At 44.1% G+C, this 11,988-nt stretch overlaps 2 protein-coding genes across 3 annotated transcripts; one reads left to right on the top strand and one right to left on the bottom strand.

Annotated features, from left to right (window-relative positions):
- The first annotated feature begins 5,246 nt into the window (after positions 1 to 5,246).
- On the top strand, positions 5,247 to 6,920 carry LOC136464734 (vesicle-associated membrane protein 711-like). 2 transcript variants are annotated; one of them, XM_066463687.1, is made up of 4 exons: positions 5,247 to 5,706; positions 5,891 to 6,081; positions 6,251 to 6,414; positions 6,517 to 6,920. In XM_066463687.1, exons 1-4 carry the CDS (start codon positions 5,466 to 5,468, stop codon positions 6,605 to 6,607), a joined length of 687 nt encoding a protein of 228 aa, XP_066319784.1. In that variant the 5' UTR covers positions 5,247 to 5,465; the 3' UTR covers positions 6,608 to 6,920. The 2 variants fall into 2 exon arrangements, with proteins under 2 accessions (XP_066319784.1, XP_066319783.1); XM_066463686.1 differs by having other exon boundaries at positions 5,257 to 5,706; positions 6,508 to 6,920.
- A 346-nt stretch (positions 6,921 to 7,266) lies between these two features.
- Positions 7,267 to 11,222, bottom strand: LOC136464733 (26S proteasome regulatory subunit 6A homolog). Its single transcript, XM_066463685.1, has 9 exons — positions 10,972 to 11,222; positions 10,759 to 10,875; positions 10,072 to 10,179; positions 9,547 to 9,738; positions 9,260 to 9,451; positions 8,665 to 8,783; positions 8,106 to 8,193; positions 7,797 to 7,916; positions 7,267 to 7,661 (listed from the first exon to the last, which is right to left on the bottom strand). The coding sequence occupies exons 1-9, from the start codon at positions 11,101 to 11,103 to the stop codon at positions 7,443 to 7,445; spliced, it is 1,287 nt and encodes a 428-aa protein (XP_066319782.1). The 5' UTR covers positions 11,104 to 11,222; the 3' UTR covers positions 7,267 to 7,442.
- Between the last annotated feature and the right edge of the window lie 766 nt (positions 11,223 to 11,988).

Genomic DNA, 11,988 nt, shown 5'->3' with positions numbered 1-11,988 from the left:
CGGCCCACGAGTGGAGGCGCGGGCAACGCAGTGCTGGGCCGCCTGCTGGAATGGGCCGCGGGAGAGGGAAAAGAGAGAAGCGGGCCACACTGAAAGCTCTAGTTTGGTTTTGGTTAATTGATGAAACCCTAAGTGCTAATCTAGTGTATCAAGATGATTATGAGATAGATAGCACTACTCCAAGTGATGAAGTAATGGCGAAGACCATGACAATGGTGATGGTCAAATGCTTAAACTTGGAAAAGAAGAAAGAGAAAAACAAAAGGCTCAAGGCAAAGGTATAAAATGTAGGAGCCATATTGTTTTAGTGATCAAGACACTTAGTGAGTGTGATCACATTTAGGATAGATAGCCGTACTATTAAGAGGAGTGAAACTCGTATCGGAATGCGGTTATCAAAGTGCCACTAGATGCTCTAACTCATTGCATATGCATTTAGGATCTAGTGGAGTGCTAACACCCTTGAAAATGTTTGTGAAAATATGCTAACACTTGTGCACAAGGTGATACACTTGGTGGTGTTGCACATCTACAAAGGAGGTAGTGTTTGCAGGGTTGAGATGGGTTTGGGATTCGGCGCTTTTGGGAAAATGAAATGCCTATTTTCTATTGCGCCGGATGCAAAATTCTTGGTGGTTGGCACATTTGAGCGAGGGTGAAGAAGTTAGAGTTGAAATAGAGTTGGTCGAAATGATGCTGGCGTCGGTCTACTAACCAGACGCTGGGTCACTCAGCGACCGGACGCTGAAAGGTTGCGTTCGGTCGAGCTGTCAGACGGCACAGTGGCTAAGGTATTGCACCGGACGCTGGTCTGTGTCCGATCAAGGTGGACCGGACGCGTCCGGTCAAAAAAATATGCCTCGGGAAGCTTACTGGAAACGACCGGAGGCTGGGGCTTCAGCGTCCGGTCAGTTTTACCGGAGCGTCCGGTCAGCTTCGCAGCCGTTGAAATCTGACGAACAGCGTTTGAAGCTGATGACGCGTGGCGTCCATCGGGCGACCGGACGCTGAGGGCCAGCGTCCGGTCAGTATGACCGGAGCGTCCGGTCAGAGCGCGTTTTGCCCAGTGAAGGGATATAACGGCTCTATTTGATGGGGGCTCTATTTATAGCCCCATGGCCGGCTCAAGGGACAATTTCTTGCACATTTTCATTGACATAGCAACCTTATGAGCTTAGCCAAAGTCCTCACACTTATCTCCATCATTGATTCATCATCATTGTGAGATTGGGAGAGAATCCAAGTGTATTGCTTGAGTGATTGCATCTAGTGGCACTTGGTATTCGTGTTGCGCTGCAGATTTCGCTTGTTTCTCTTGGTGGTTGCCACCACCTAGATGGTTGGAGCAGCGGTGGAGGATCGGCACGAGTCGGTGATTGTTCGTGGCCGCCTTCGGTGATTGTGAGGGGAGTTGTACCTTCCCCGACGGAGTGCCGAAAGGTAACTTTAGTAAATTGCTCGTGTCATTGAGTTACCTCACTTGTGGGTCGGTTCTTGCGGTGTCCTATCATGTGGACGAGGTTTATGAAACACCTCTTAGCCGCCGAACCACCAAGTGTTGGTCGACACAATGGGGACTAGCGTGTTGGCAAACACGTGAACCTCGGGAGAAAAATCGGTTGTCTCTTGTCATTTGCATTCTCCCGATGATTGGCTTGATCTTCATCTTGTGATTGGTTCATCCCCTACATGACGGTATAATCACCATACTTGCTTGTTTACATTCTTGCAAACTAGTTGATACAAGCTCTTTAGTGTAATTAGAATTGAGAGCTTGCTTTGTTATTTACATTCATCTAGTTGAGCTCTTTAGACTAGTAAGTTTGTGTGCCTTATTTAACATTGCAACTAGAAGTGTCGGATAGGTGGCTTGCAACCCTTGTAGAGCTAGAGCAAATTTGCATTACGCTATTTGTCATACTAATCAAATTGCTCTATTTAATTTGTAAATTTTTAAATAGGCTATTCACCCCCCTCTAGCCATATTAGGACCTTTCACACACGGTGAGGGTGCAGGCCGGCTGGGCCAGAAGCTGAGAAAGGAGAGGGGAAGAAAAAGAAATTTCTTTTTAATTTCTTAAACACATTTTTAAACTAAATTCAATTCAAATTTAAATCCTTTTAAAATTTTGATCAAACCCAAGCATCACAAAAATAAATATGCATCAGCATGAATGAACCAACATGTTGCTACCTTATGATAAATTTTAATTTAATGAAAAATTATTATTTCCTTTGTTTTTATGAGCACAAAAAGGCAATATGCATTAGCATGAATGAACCAACATGTTGCTATCTTATGATAAATTTTAATTTAATGAAAATTATTATTTTCTATGTTTTTATGAGCACAAAAAGGCAAAATTAAATTATTTTTTATCTATTTTAAAAGGAGCAAATTTTAGGGTGTTATAGTTAAACTTTAGACACGAAAATCAAAATTGCATCTAAAATTGCATTCTTTACCAGACAGAGGTAGTAGAACGTATCTTAACCATGATTTTTCTCTGTTTATACAGTTTCTAAGAAAAGTTGTATCAACATAGCCTCAAGACAGCTCTAACTAGATTACTCCCAATCCTGATCCCTAAATCCTAATCCGAGGTGACAAGATTGTGGCGTGTTCACGATGCCTACCAATTTGTTTGCACGCCTGGTTGCTTCCTTGTACCCTCCCTTTCTCCATCTTTCAGTTTTCTGTTCGGGATGGGATTTTTCTTAGGTTTTATTAATTTAACTTTTGCATATAAATCCAAATGAAAAGCTATTGATTTAGCGGGCACTATTTTAATTGGATCCAGCCCATATAGATGGCTCAACAGTAGTCTTCCCGACGCGGCACTAGGGCCGGGCGTTTGTGGTTGGCAGCGTCATGCTCGCCTTTCTCCTTCGCCGCCGACCTCCTTCCATCACTACCTCTTCCTCTCTCGCGGCCCTGCCTAGTGCCTACCCATGCCCGCCAGCAGTAGCCACACAGGCGTGTAGACATCGGCAACCGCGTGTGGCTAGGCAGCCAGGAGAGGTGCCATCGCTAGACGGCCCAGGCCAGGCGTAGGCGCGCCACCATCCTCGGCCATCGGCTTGCCGGAATTGTCCGTTCCCCCACTTTGTGTTGCATTGTATGGAAGATGGGTGAAAACCGCATGTTGCAAGAATATGTTTTAAGTGTTTCAGATGTTTTAGAGGTATGTTGCAAGTGTTGTATATCGATGTTGCACGTGTTGTAATGGCTATACACATATGTTTCAAGTGTATGTTCTAAATGTTTCATCTGTTCCAGATATATGTTGCCAGTGTTTTATCTGGATGTTGCAAAAGTAAATCTGGATGTTGCATATACATGCATGTTGCATGCATATGTTTCAAGTGCTTTTAGGTGTTTCACACGTATGTTTGCAAATGTTTCATCTGGATGTTGCATATGTTTGCAATTATTTTCAAATGTTTTTAGGTATTTTTGCAAGTGTTTCATACGCTTTGTTTCAAGTGTTTCATCTATCTTATTTTGCATGTTGCAACTGTTGCATCTAGATGTTTTACAAGTAGATCGGGTGTTGTACATGGGATGCGTATGGGAAACGGCTCGCGGCGTGGGCGACGTCCGGGGTGGGCCCACTGCTGGTGTGCTCTCTCACGAGCCTGACGCGCTAGGCGCTCGCTCGGTCCCTGTACGAGCACCGTCCGGACGCTAGCGTCTGGATCGGACGTCCGGGCGCTAGCAAGTCCATTGATTAAACATGTCGTTGGTTTATCCTACACAGAAGATTCCGCGATGATCCACTAAATCACTTTCGTTCCCACAATATGCCACTTGTTGTGCGGCAGTCTAATGCCATTCTCGCATCCTGTGGTAATAGCATCTGGATTGAAAAGATACTCCCTTCGTATAGAAAAGAAAGATCTTAGCCAAGTCAAACTGTTGTAAGTTTCATTAATCTTATAGTAAAATATATCGATATTATGATATCATAGTAGTAACAATTAATTTATTAAGAGTGTCGCTACTTTTGATTTTACGGCTTCCCCTACTTTTAAAGGTCATATCTTTTTTTGCATCTACTCTTACGGGAGCCCTCAAATGAAGGCTCTCAAACCCATTCCAATAGACATGCCCCCGCACGGAGGAAGGTAGCGGTCTAGAGATCAGCCCCGTCGCATCAGCATCAAGGGAGAGGAGTCACGTTGTGTGTTGGGGAGGCGATAAACGGGGGTAGCCCAGCTGCTCCCGCAAGTACGAAATGGCGAGCCGTGCCAGAGGATGATGGTTCTAGCATCCCTTGGACCCTGACCCGGCGACACCACTTCTTCCCCCCTTTAGATGGACATGGAGATGGAGGGCTGTAGCCTTGTAGGTGGTGGCGATGGAATAGAGTAGGGCAGCGACACAAGAGAGAGTCATACAAAAACAAAAGCATGTGCTGATGGAGTTGGGTTCGAAATTAAAATGTAGAATAGGGAGCTCCCTACGTACCCCTAGGAGATGGGCGCTAAGGGAGGAGATTTGGGTGCCTCCATGAAGTAGGATCTTAAGTTGGAACCTTGTTGGACTAAGATTTTTTTCTCTCAACCTAAAAAATATAGTAGGGATTCTATTGGAGATGCTCTTAGTCCAACACCACAATGTTCCTTCATCTATCTGACAAGCTGTCCTATTGCCGGGCCATCCTACAAATTATATAGGTTCACAAAAGAAAAAAGTAAAACATCCAATTTACCTGCATCAATTATTGCGGTTGTTGTCTCAAAAAAAAGTTATTGCGGTTGTCCGATTTTGCCACCTGAACTATAAAACCAGTTTTTTCCCCTCTCCATCAACCTTTAGCACCGTTTGTTTTGCACCTTGGGTGATTTTGCTAACATGGCGCCACGTCAGGAGGGCGGTAAATCAGACTATGTTGAAAGTGCAGGAGGTAAATTGGATTGGGAATATTTTTTAAAAAAATCCAAAATTCATAAAAATAATTTTCAAAAATTTATCCAAATATTTTATGTGAAAAAATAATGTGATAAAAAACCTAAAGCCTTTCAAGTGTAAAAATACACTGTTTCAAAAGTCGAGGAAATAAAAAACCAAGTTTTATAGCTCAAAGAGCGAAAACCGACGACAGTTGATTTGAGAGGGATAAATTGGATTTTTTTTTAAAAAAGAAAAGTTTTAGACAGTTACGGTGACAATCTGGGCCGTGATCGTCACAAGCCGGCCCAAAAATAAGCGGAGCCACAGGGTGGCTGTGAATCTGTGATCCGCACCGTCGCCGCCGTAGCGAGTGCTCCCCGGTCAAACAAGCGAGGCAGGCTCTGGAGGCTCCCCTCCTACCCGTTCGCTCCCCTCGATCCCTTTCGCCGCGCGCGCGAGAGGGGGAGAGGAGATCGAGGAGACAAAAGAAGAGGGTGCTGTGCATGTGATCGGGCGGGTCGACGGCCGGCCGAACTAACGACGACCGGCGTTCTTCGATTCGGCGGCAATGGGCAAGATCGAGTACGCCGTGGTGGCGCGCGGCGTGGTGGTGCTGGCGGAGCACTACGGCGCGGCGGCGGCGGGCGGCAACGCGGGCGCCGTGGCGCGGCAGGTCCTCGAGCGCCTCCCCGCCGGCGGCGCCGGTGGCGACGACTGCAACATCTCCTACACGCAGGACCTCCACGTGTTCCACGTCAAGCGCACCGACGGCCTCACCGCGCTCTGCATGGCCGACGACGCCGCCGGGCGTAAGTGCTGCATTTATGTGCATCCAAATCCATCCATTGTTCAAATTGCCCAGCATTTGAAATTTAGTCCATCCGATCCGATCCAATCGGCAAGATTTCAGCTCGGTCGATGGGTGTAGTATCGTGCAAACTGTTCTCATATAATCGACGCCATTTTTAGTCGTCGCAACCTGCATTTTTTCAGGGCGTGTTCCCTTCGCGTTCCTGGAGGACATCAACGGGAGGTTCGTCAAGGCGTACGGGCGCACGGCGCTCACCGCGCTCGCGTACGCCATGAACGACGAGTTCTCCCGGGTTCTGGCGCAGCAGATGGACTACTACTCCAACGACGCCAGCGCGGACAGGATAAATCGCATGAGGGGTGAGATCGACCAGGTATATACGGTTTTTCTTCTTCGTCATGATGTAATCATCATCGTCATAAGAAAGAAAAGCGAGACAAAACTCAGCTTTAATTTTGGCTCACTAACAACGTCTGTCTTGCGAATACAAATTGTTTCATCTTTGGCGGCTTAAATTGAATGAAACATGAATTAATTTGCAGGTCCGGAGCGTGATGATAGACAACATCGACAGGGTGCTGGAGAGGGGTGACCGTCTGGAGCTGCTGGTGGACAAGACGGCAACCATGCAGGGGGACACCATGCGCTTCAAGCGCCAAGCTCGCCGCTTCAGGAACACCATGTGGTGGAGGAACGTCAAGCTCACGTACGTTACGTAACAGTACTAATAAGCTTTTCCTGCCAGTGCCATTTTGATTTTGTGTAATATAATCACCTGACGTCCCTGTAATTCCACTAGTCTTTGCAGCGCTGCAGAGATATTCATCCTCTCCGTAATAGTGTACCTCGTGCTCGCCTACATGTGTCACGGCTTCACCCTACCATCCTGCGCTCCGTGATCTCCCCTGTGCGGTGCCGGTGCCGGTGCGGCCCTGCCCTAGCTCTAGCTGCGTCACAACTTCGTTTTCCGGGTTCTATAAGAGCAGCTGCGGTGCTGCAATTTTTTTTCTTGTACCGAGGGAAACAACAGTTCCATCAACCGGTTTTGATTCTGCAACAAGCAATTCTGAAATTTTTTCTTGCATAAAATTCCCTACCAACAATTCAATTCACTGGAGCGAATAGAATTGTGGGTTCTATAAGAGCAGCTGCGGTGCTGCAATTTTTTTTCTTGTACCGAGGGAAACAACAGTTCCAGCAACCGGTTTTGATTCTGCAACAAGCAATTTTGAATCTTTTTTTCTTGCATAAAATTCCCTACCAACAATTCAATTCACTGGAGCGAATAGAATTGTGGGGACTTCGTTTCGCATGACGATCGTCTCTCAGGCTTACACTGCAAATATGATTCCCAGGACGCTAATGACACATCTAATATCAGCAACTAGTACATCATACACTGACGTATCTACTGTTCAGGGAGAGGCGGGAGTATGCAACAACGGAGATGCAGATCCAGAATAAACAGCCTGTGCCAGAGTAAATATGCAGTCATGGAAGGCCGAGTACTCTCCAGGAAGAGAAAGAAACCAAAACGGCAGGCAGAGGACAAATCATAGGAGCTGGATGCGACTTGGTTAATAATAGATAAATGATATTCTTCAGTCTCATACGGAGTAAGATACAAAAGCAAATCAGGACAGTGCTTGCTTAATACAAATCATAAGTCAGCCTACCCAGACAATGGCAGTGTCACAAACAACTGAACGATCACGAAGGACTGGGTGTTCCCCCTTATGCGTAGTAATTCAAGCTGGACTTCTTCTTTGCCTGCACTTGGATGATCCCCTCGTTGAAATCCTCGTGTGTAACCTCTGTAGCATCTCGGCGTAGAGCAAGCATGCCAGCTTCTACGCAAACAGCCTTTAGCTGAGCACCATTGAAGTCATCAGTTGAACGTGCCAACTCTTCGAAGTTGACGTCTGGATTCACATTCATTTTCCTCGAGTGAATCTACAAAAACATAACATAGAATAACGTTATTTTGGCTATGCAAGAACAAAAACCATATGGAGTCTTTGGAGGAAAACAGTATGGGATAGGAGGTCAGTACTGTGCTACAACAAATTTCAGTGGCCAGAGCCATACCTGCAAGATTCTGGCTCTTGCTTCCTCTGATGGATGAGGGAACTCAATCTTCCGGTCCAGACGACCAGATCTCATCAGAGCAGGATCAAGAATATCAGCACGATTTGTTGCTGCTATCACCTACAAGTCAAGCAACAATCCAACATTCAGTACACCAGATATTAAATAAAACATTGAAAAATATCGGTTCATCTCTCATATCATGATCAATAGAGGTATTTTTTGCGCATTCTCAATCTCCAATTGAACAGAACCTGAGCCGAAGCATCAAGACAGTAATAACTAATAAATTGAAGGTTGAATGCTGACCTTTATCCTCTCATCGCTGCTAAATCCATCAAGCTGGTTCAGCAATTCCAACATAGTCCTTTGCACTTCTCTATCGCCACTAACTTCACTGTTTTATTATGAAACAAAAAAAATACAAATTAATTAACTGCAGATAAATAATACATAGTTACACGCATTTCCAAAAGCACACAGTGATTATCATAGCAAGTTGGCAAAAGATGGGGAAATCGGATGTAGAAAACACAACTACCAACAGCCATTGTTGATAGTGCAAGGAAAATTTGACTACACCAGATATTAACAAGATTCAGTCACTAATCTAATCAAGCCTTTTTTTTCTAAACAAACCTTATGCAAAGCACTCACTATATCTACCTTAAATATTAAAAGGATAGTGGTCAAGGCAATCTAGTCCACACTGAAATAGACTAAACAGAACTAAAAATTGAAATGATGATCAAACGTGTTCACAAACTGATATAATTAAACCAGAACATGTAAATAAACATTGTCGTTATAGGTGAAAAGGTGTTAAAATAGACATTAGACTGAATTACTAACTAAATAGGAGTTGTACCTGTCAAAACGCTTTGTTCCAATGGCATCGATTTCATCAATAAAGATGATGCAGGGGGCTTTCTCCTTAGCAAGCTGAAAAGCATCTCGAACGAGCTTAGCTCCATCACCGATGAACATCTGAAACAATTCACACAGATGTTAAAAGAATATTTAATTCAAATAAACTAAAGAAAACTAAGCAAGAATGAACATGAACTGATAATGGACCCAGCAATATTTCATGTAAATCATCAACCATTATATTGGACAAATACATGAACAATTAAATCGGTACTTAATATAATCATATCCTAATCTGATGCTGATAATCATCCTATAACATCGATTTCCACCCAGCATGCAGATACCAAATAATGTCTAAAGGAATACATCACCAAAAAATAGGAGTTTGCAGTGTAGAATCACACTGCATGAATTCTGTAAACTGCAAGAAGTTGTTTATCAGGCTAACTGTACCCACAAATCATGCAAAAAAAAAGTGAAATGCTAAAATGGTTAGGTTAAGGAGCCCTAGCATTTGTATGATACTTTAGTACATTTCAAAAAAAAATTTGGATGTACCAGATATTGATTTCACAGATTTAGTTACCTACCTGGACAAGTTGTGGGCCAGCCAGTTTCAGAAATGTGGCATTAGTCTGTGCAGCACATGCACGAGCCATGAGTGTCTTCCCGGTCCCAGGCGGTCCATACAAAAGAACACCTTTGGGGGGACGAATACCCAGTTTCTGAAATCGGTCCTTGTGTGTCATTGGCAACACTATTGCTTCCACAAGCTCTTGAATCTGTGTAACAACAGAACATCGTATTACTGCTTGGAATGTACAGACTCAGCCATAGTGTCGCTCTAACAGTCCATCAGTTGTAGAAAGCAAATTACCTGTTTCTCGAGTCCTCCAATGTCATTGTAATCCTCTGTAGGCTTCTCATCTACTTCCATTGCCTTAACCCGTGAGTCGTACTCCGAAGGCAATGTGTCTAGTATCAAGTAGCTGTCTTTGTTAACTCCAACTAAATCGCCAGGCTTAAGCTTATCAGGGTCAACTAATCCAATTACAGGAAGGAATATGGTCTGCATTTAACCCAAGAATTAAAAAATGAATCTCTGAGTTCTTCATAATGCACAAAATCAACCAAATACAAATGTGATGTGGAACTAAACATATGCATTGTTGAATTACAATATGTGGGATACGGAACAAAAATGTAATCCAAATCTAACAATCAGGAATCAGGATAGCTTGAATTGTTGTTCTTTTAAAGAGGGAGTAGATGTTTATCAGCAGGCAAATAAATTGCATTCAAATTGGCTCCCAATTCCAGCACTCGTTTGACCACTGATGGATAAAGTTTGTAATATGTTAAGGTCTAGGTGGCTACAGAAATTTCAGGCAAGTTTACATACTTGTCTGGTAGATGTTTTCAGAACAACACATTTCCCTTTCCTTTGTGAGTCCAGATCAATGTTAGCACCATCTTCTTCAGCCTCATCCTCAGGGTTCATTTCCAAAATCTGAAACAGTTGAGAAATATATAAGAATTCAGAGCCAATTGTGCCCAACTTGTGTATGCAGCTTTATTACATCTTAAAAACTTGGAATTCTGAAAACCTTAGAACATTATTAGGGACTCAAAGATACACAGGAGTTCATTTTAATTCCACACCAGAAGCCATCAAAATATGTACGCCATCGAAATAAACTAACCAAATCAGTACTGTTGTAACTATGAACTTCTTCCCAGTACTGTTGTAACTATGAACTTCTTCCCAGTACTGTTGTAGCTATGAACTTCTTCCCAGTACTGTTGTAACTATGAACTTCTTCCTAGATTGCAGTAGCAGATGGGCTACTGAGGCCTAACCAAGCTAGATGCATCCTGGAACTAAACCTGCTGCGTCTAACTAGCGTGTACAAACTAAAATAAAATCATGAAACCTGCTGCGTCTGACTAGTGTGTACAAACTAAAGTAAAATCATGAAAATCCCAACAACAGAACTGAACCAGATCGATAGATAGCCCAAACAAACCTACCCGGTCACTAGAAAGATGAACCATCAACAGCGTCGACCAATTGAGGCGAGAAACAAACCTCGACGATGTTGCCGACGAGGTACGGCAGCTGCTTGTTGAGCTTGATCTTCTCCTGGTTCTCCTTGGTCTTCTCCTTGATAGACTCCAGCTCCAGGTTCGACCGCTGCAGTTCGTCCTATGGACACCCCCACCAACGAAACATCCCAAATCAGTCAGAATACACCCTACACTCTTGCCGACACACAGCGGATCTAGGCTAGGGTTTCCGCACCTTGTGGACGCGGATCTCGTTATCGAGGAGACGGGACGCCCTGATGATCTCCTCCGTGGACATGGAGGCGAGCTGGTCATCCTCCGCGTCGTCCACGGCCATCGCGGCCGGTGCGGGCGCCGACGACGACATCGCTCGGCTGATCGCGAGGAACGGAGGGGTGCGTGCGGGAGGGGTGTTTGTGGCCGCCGCGCTCGACTTGCTCTGGAAGAAGATGCGGAGCGGTGGCCTCGACTTGTGCTGGAAGACGATGGCCGCGGATGGGCGATGGGCGCTGGCCGAAGCACTGAAGCAGACGTGTGCGCTGTGCTCCGTTCCCGGTTGGCCTGATCCACGGCCCGTTCGGATTAGAGCCCAAGATTGTTTACGGAGAGCATACGGATGCGGCAATGGCCCATACGCAGCCCATCATATGATGTCTGACACTGCAAGTGCAACTGGCAGATTTTTAATGCCGCGTTGAAGTTTGAAGTTTTATTTGCACATTGAAGCTTGAATTCGTTATAAAAAAAGCTTGAATTTTACTGACATTAGACTTCAATTGGCTTAGTGCTTAGTTTGTATATGAAACATGTGTTTTCCCCCCTGACTATCTTTGTTACATTCGAATCTGTCTGGCCGTGAAGAGGCTTTGTATGATTATCAACTTGTATTGTTCAAGTTACGCTTCGTTTTTGTCTGACCTTATGAAACAAGGTCAAAGTAGAATGATTTATTCCATAGTCTGTCATGTCCTCACGAAACAAGGTTAAGTGAGTCCAATGATTTTTCTTTGAGCTTTTTACCCGTACCACCCTATAAAAAATTGTTCTTTTTTGCATGCCTTTTTTTTACTTCCTTGTATGGTTCTTAAATAAACTTTCATTTCTTCTATGGCTTTCTGTTCGTTTTTGTCGCTTAACGGTGTTAAATCAAGAATAAAAAGATTGTTTTGCCCCTAGCGTAAAAAAAATTGTAGAGTTTTGTTTGATTGTTGTATATTTGGAGTAATATTAAGCAAATAAATTCTCACATAAC

Source organism: Miscanthus floridulus, chromosome 7, assembly GCF_019320115.1.
Source record: "Miscanthus floridulus cultivar M001 chromosome 7, ASM1932011v1, whole genome shotgun sequence".
Lineage (NCBI taxonomy): Eukaryota > Viridiplantae > Streptophyta > Magnoliopsida > Poales > Poaceae > Miscanthus > Miscanthus floridulus.
The sequence above is the reverse complement of the archived record's forward strand: the minus strand, read 5'-3'. Positions and strand labels throughout refer to the sequence as shown.

Excerpts from the sequence above, each read along its gene's own strand:
- LOC136464733 (XM_066463685.1), bottom strand. The coding sequence starts at position 11,103 with ATGTCGTCGTCGGCGCCCGCACCGGCCGCGATGGCCGTGGACGACGCG. Across the intron at positions 8,784-9,259 it reads CTGGCCCACAACTTGTCCAG|ATGTTCATCGGTGATGGAGC; the intron begins GTAGGTAACTAA and ends GAATTGTTTCAG. Across the intron at positions 7,662-7,796 it reads CAAGAGCCAGAATCTTGCAG|ATTCACTCGAGGAAAATGAA; the intron begins GTATGGCTCTGG and ends ATGTTTTTGTAG.
- LOC136464734 (XM_066463686.1), top strand. The coding sequence starts at position 5,466 with ATGGGCAAGATCGAGTACGCCGTGGTGGCGCGCGGCGTGGTGGTGCTG. Across the intron at positions 5,707-5,890 it reads GGCCGACGACGCCGCCGGGC|GGCGTGTTCCCTTCGCGTTC; the intron begins GTAAGTGCTGCA and ends GCATTTTTTCAG. Across the intron at positions 6,082-6,250 it reads TGAGGGGTGAGATCGACCAG|GTCCGGAGCGTGATGATAGA; the intron begins GTATATACGGTT and ends ATTAATTTGCAG.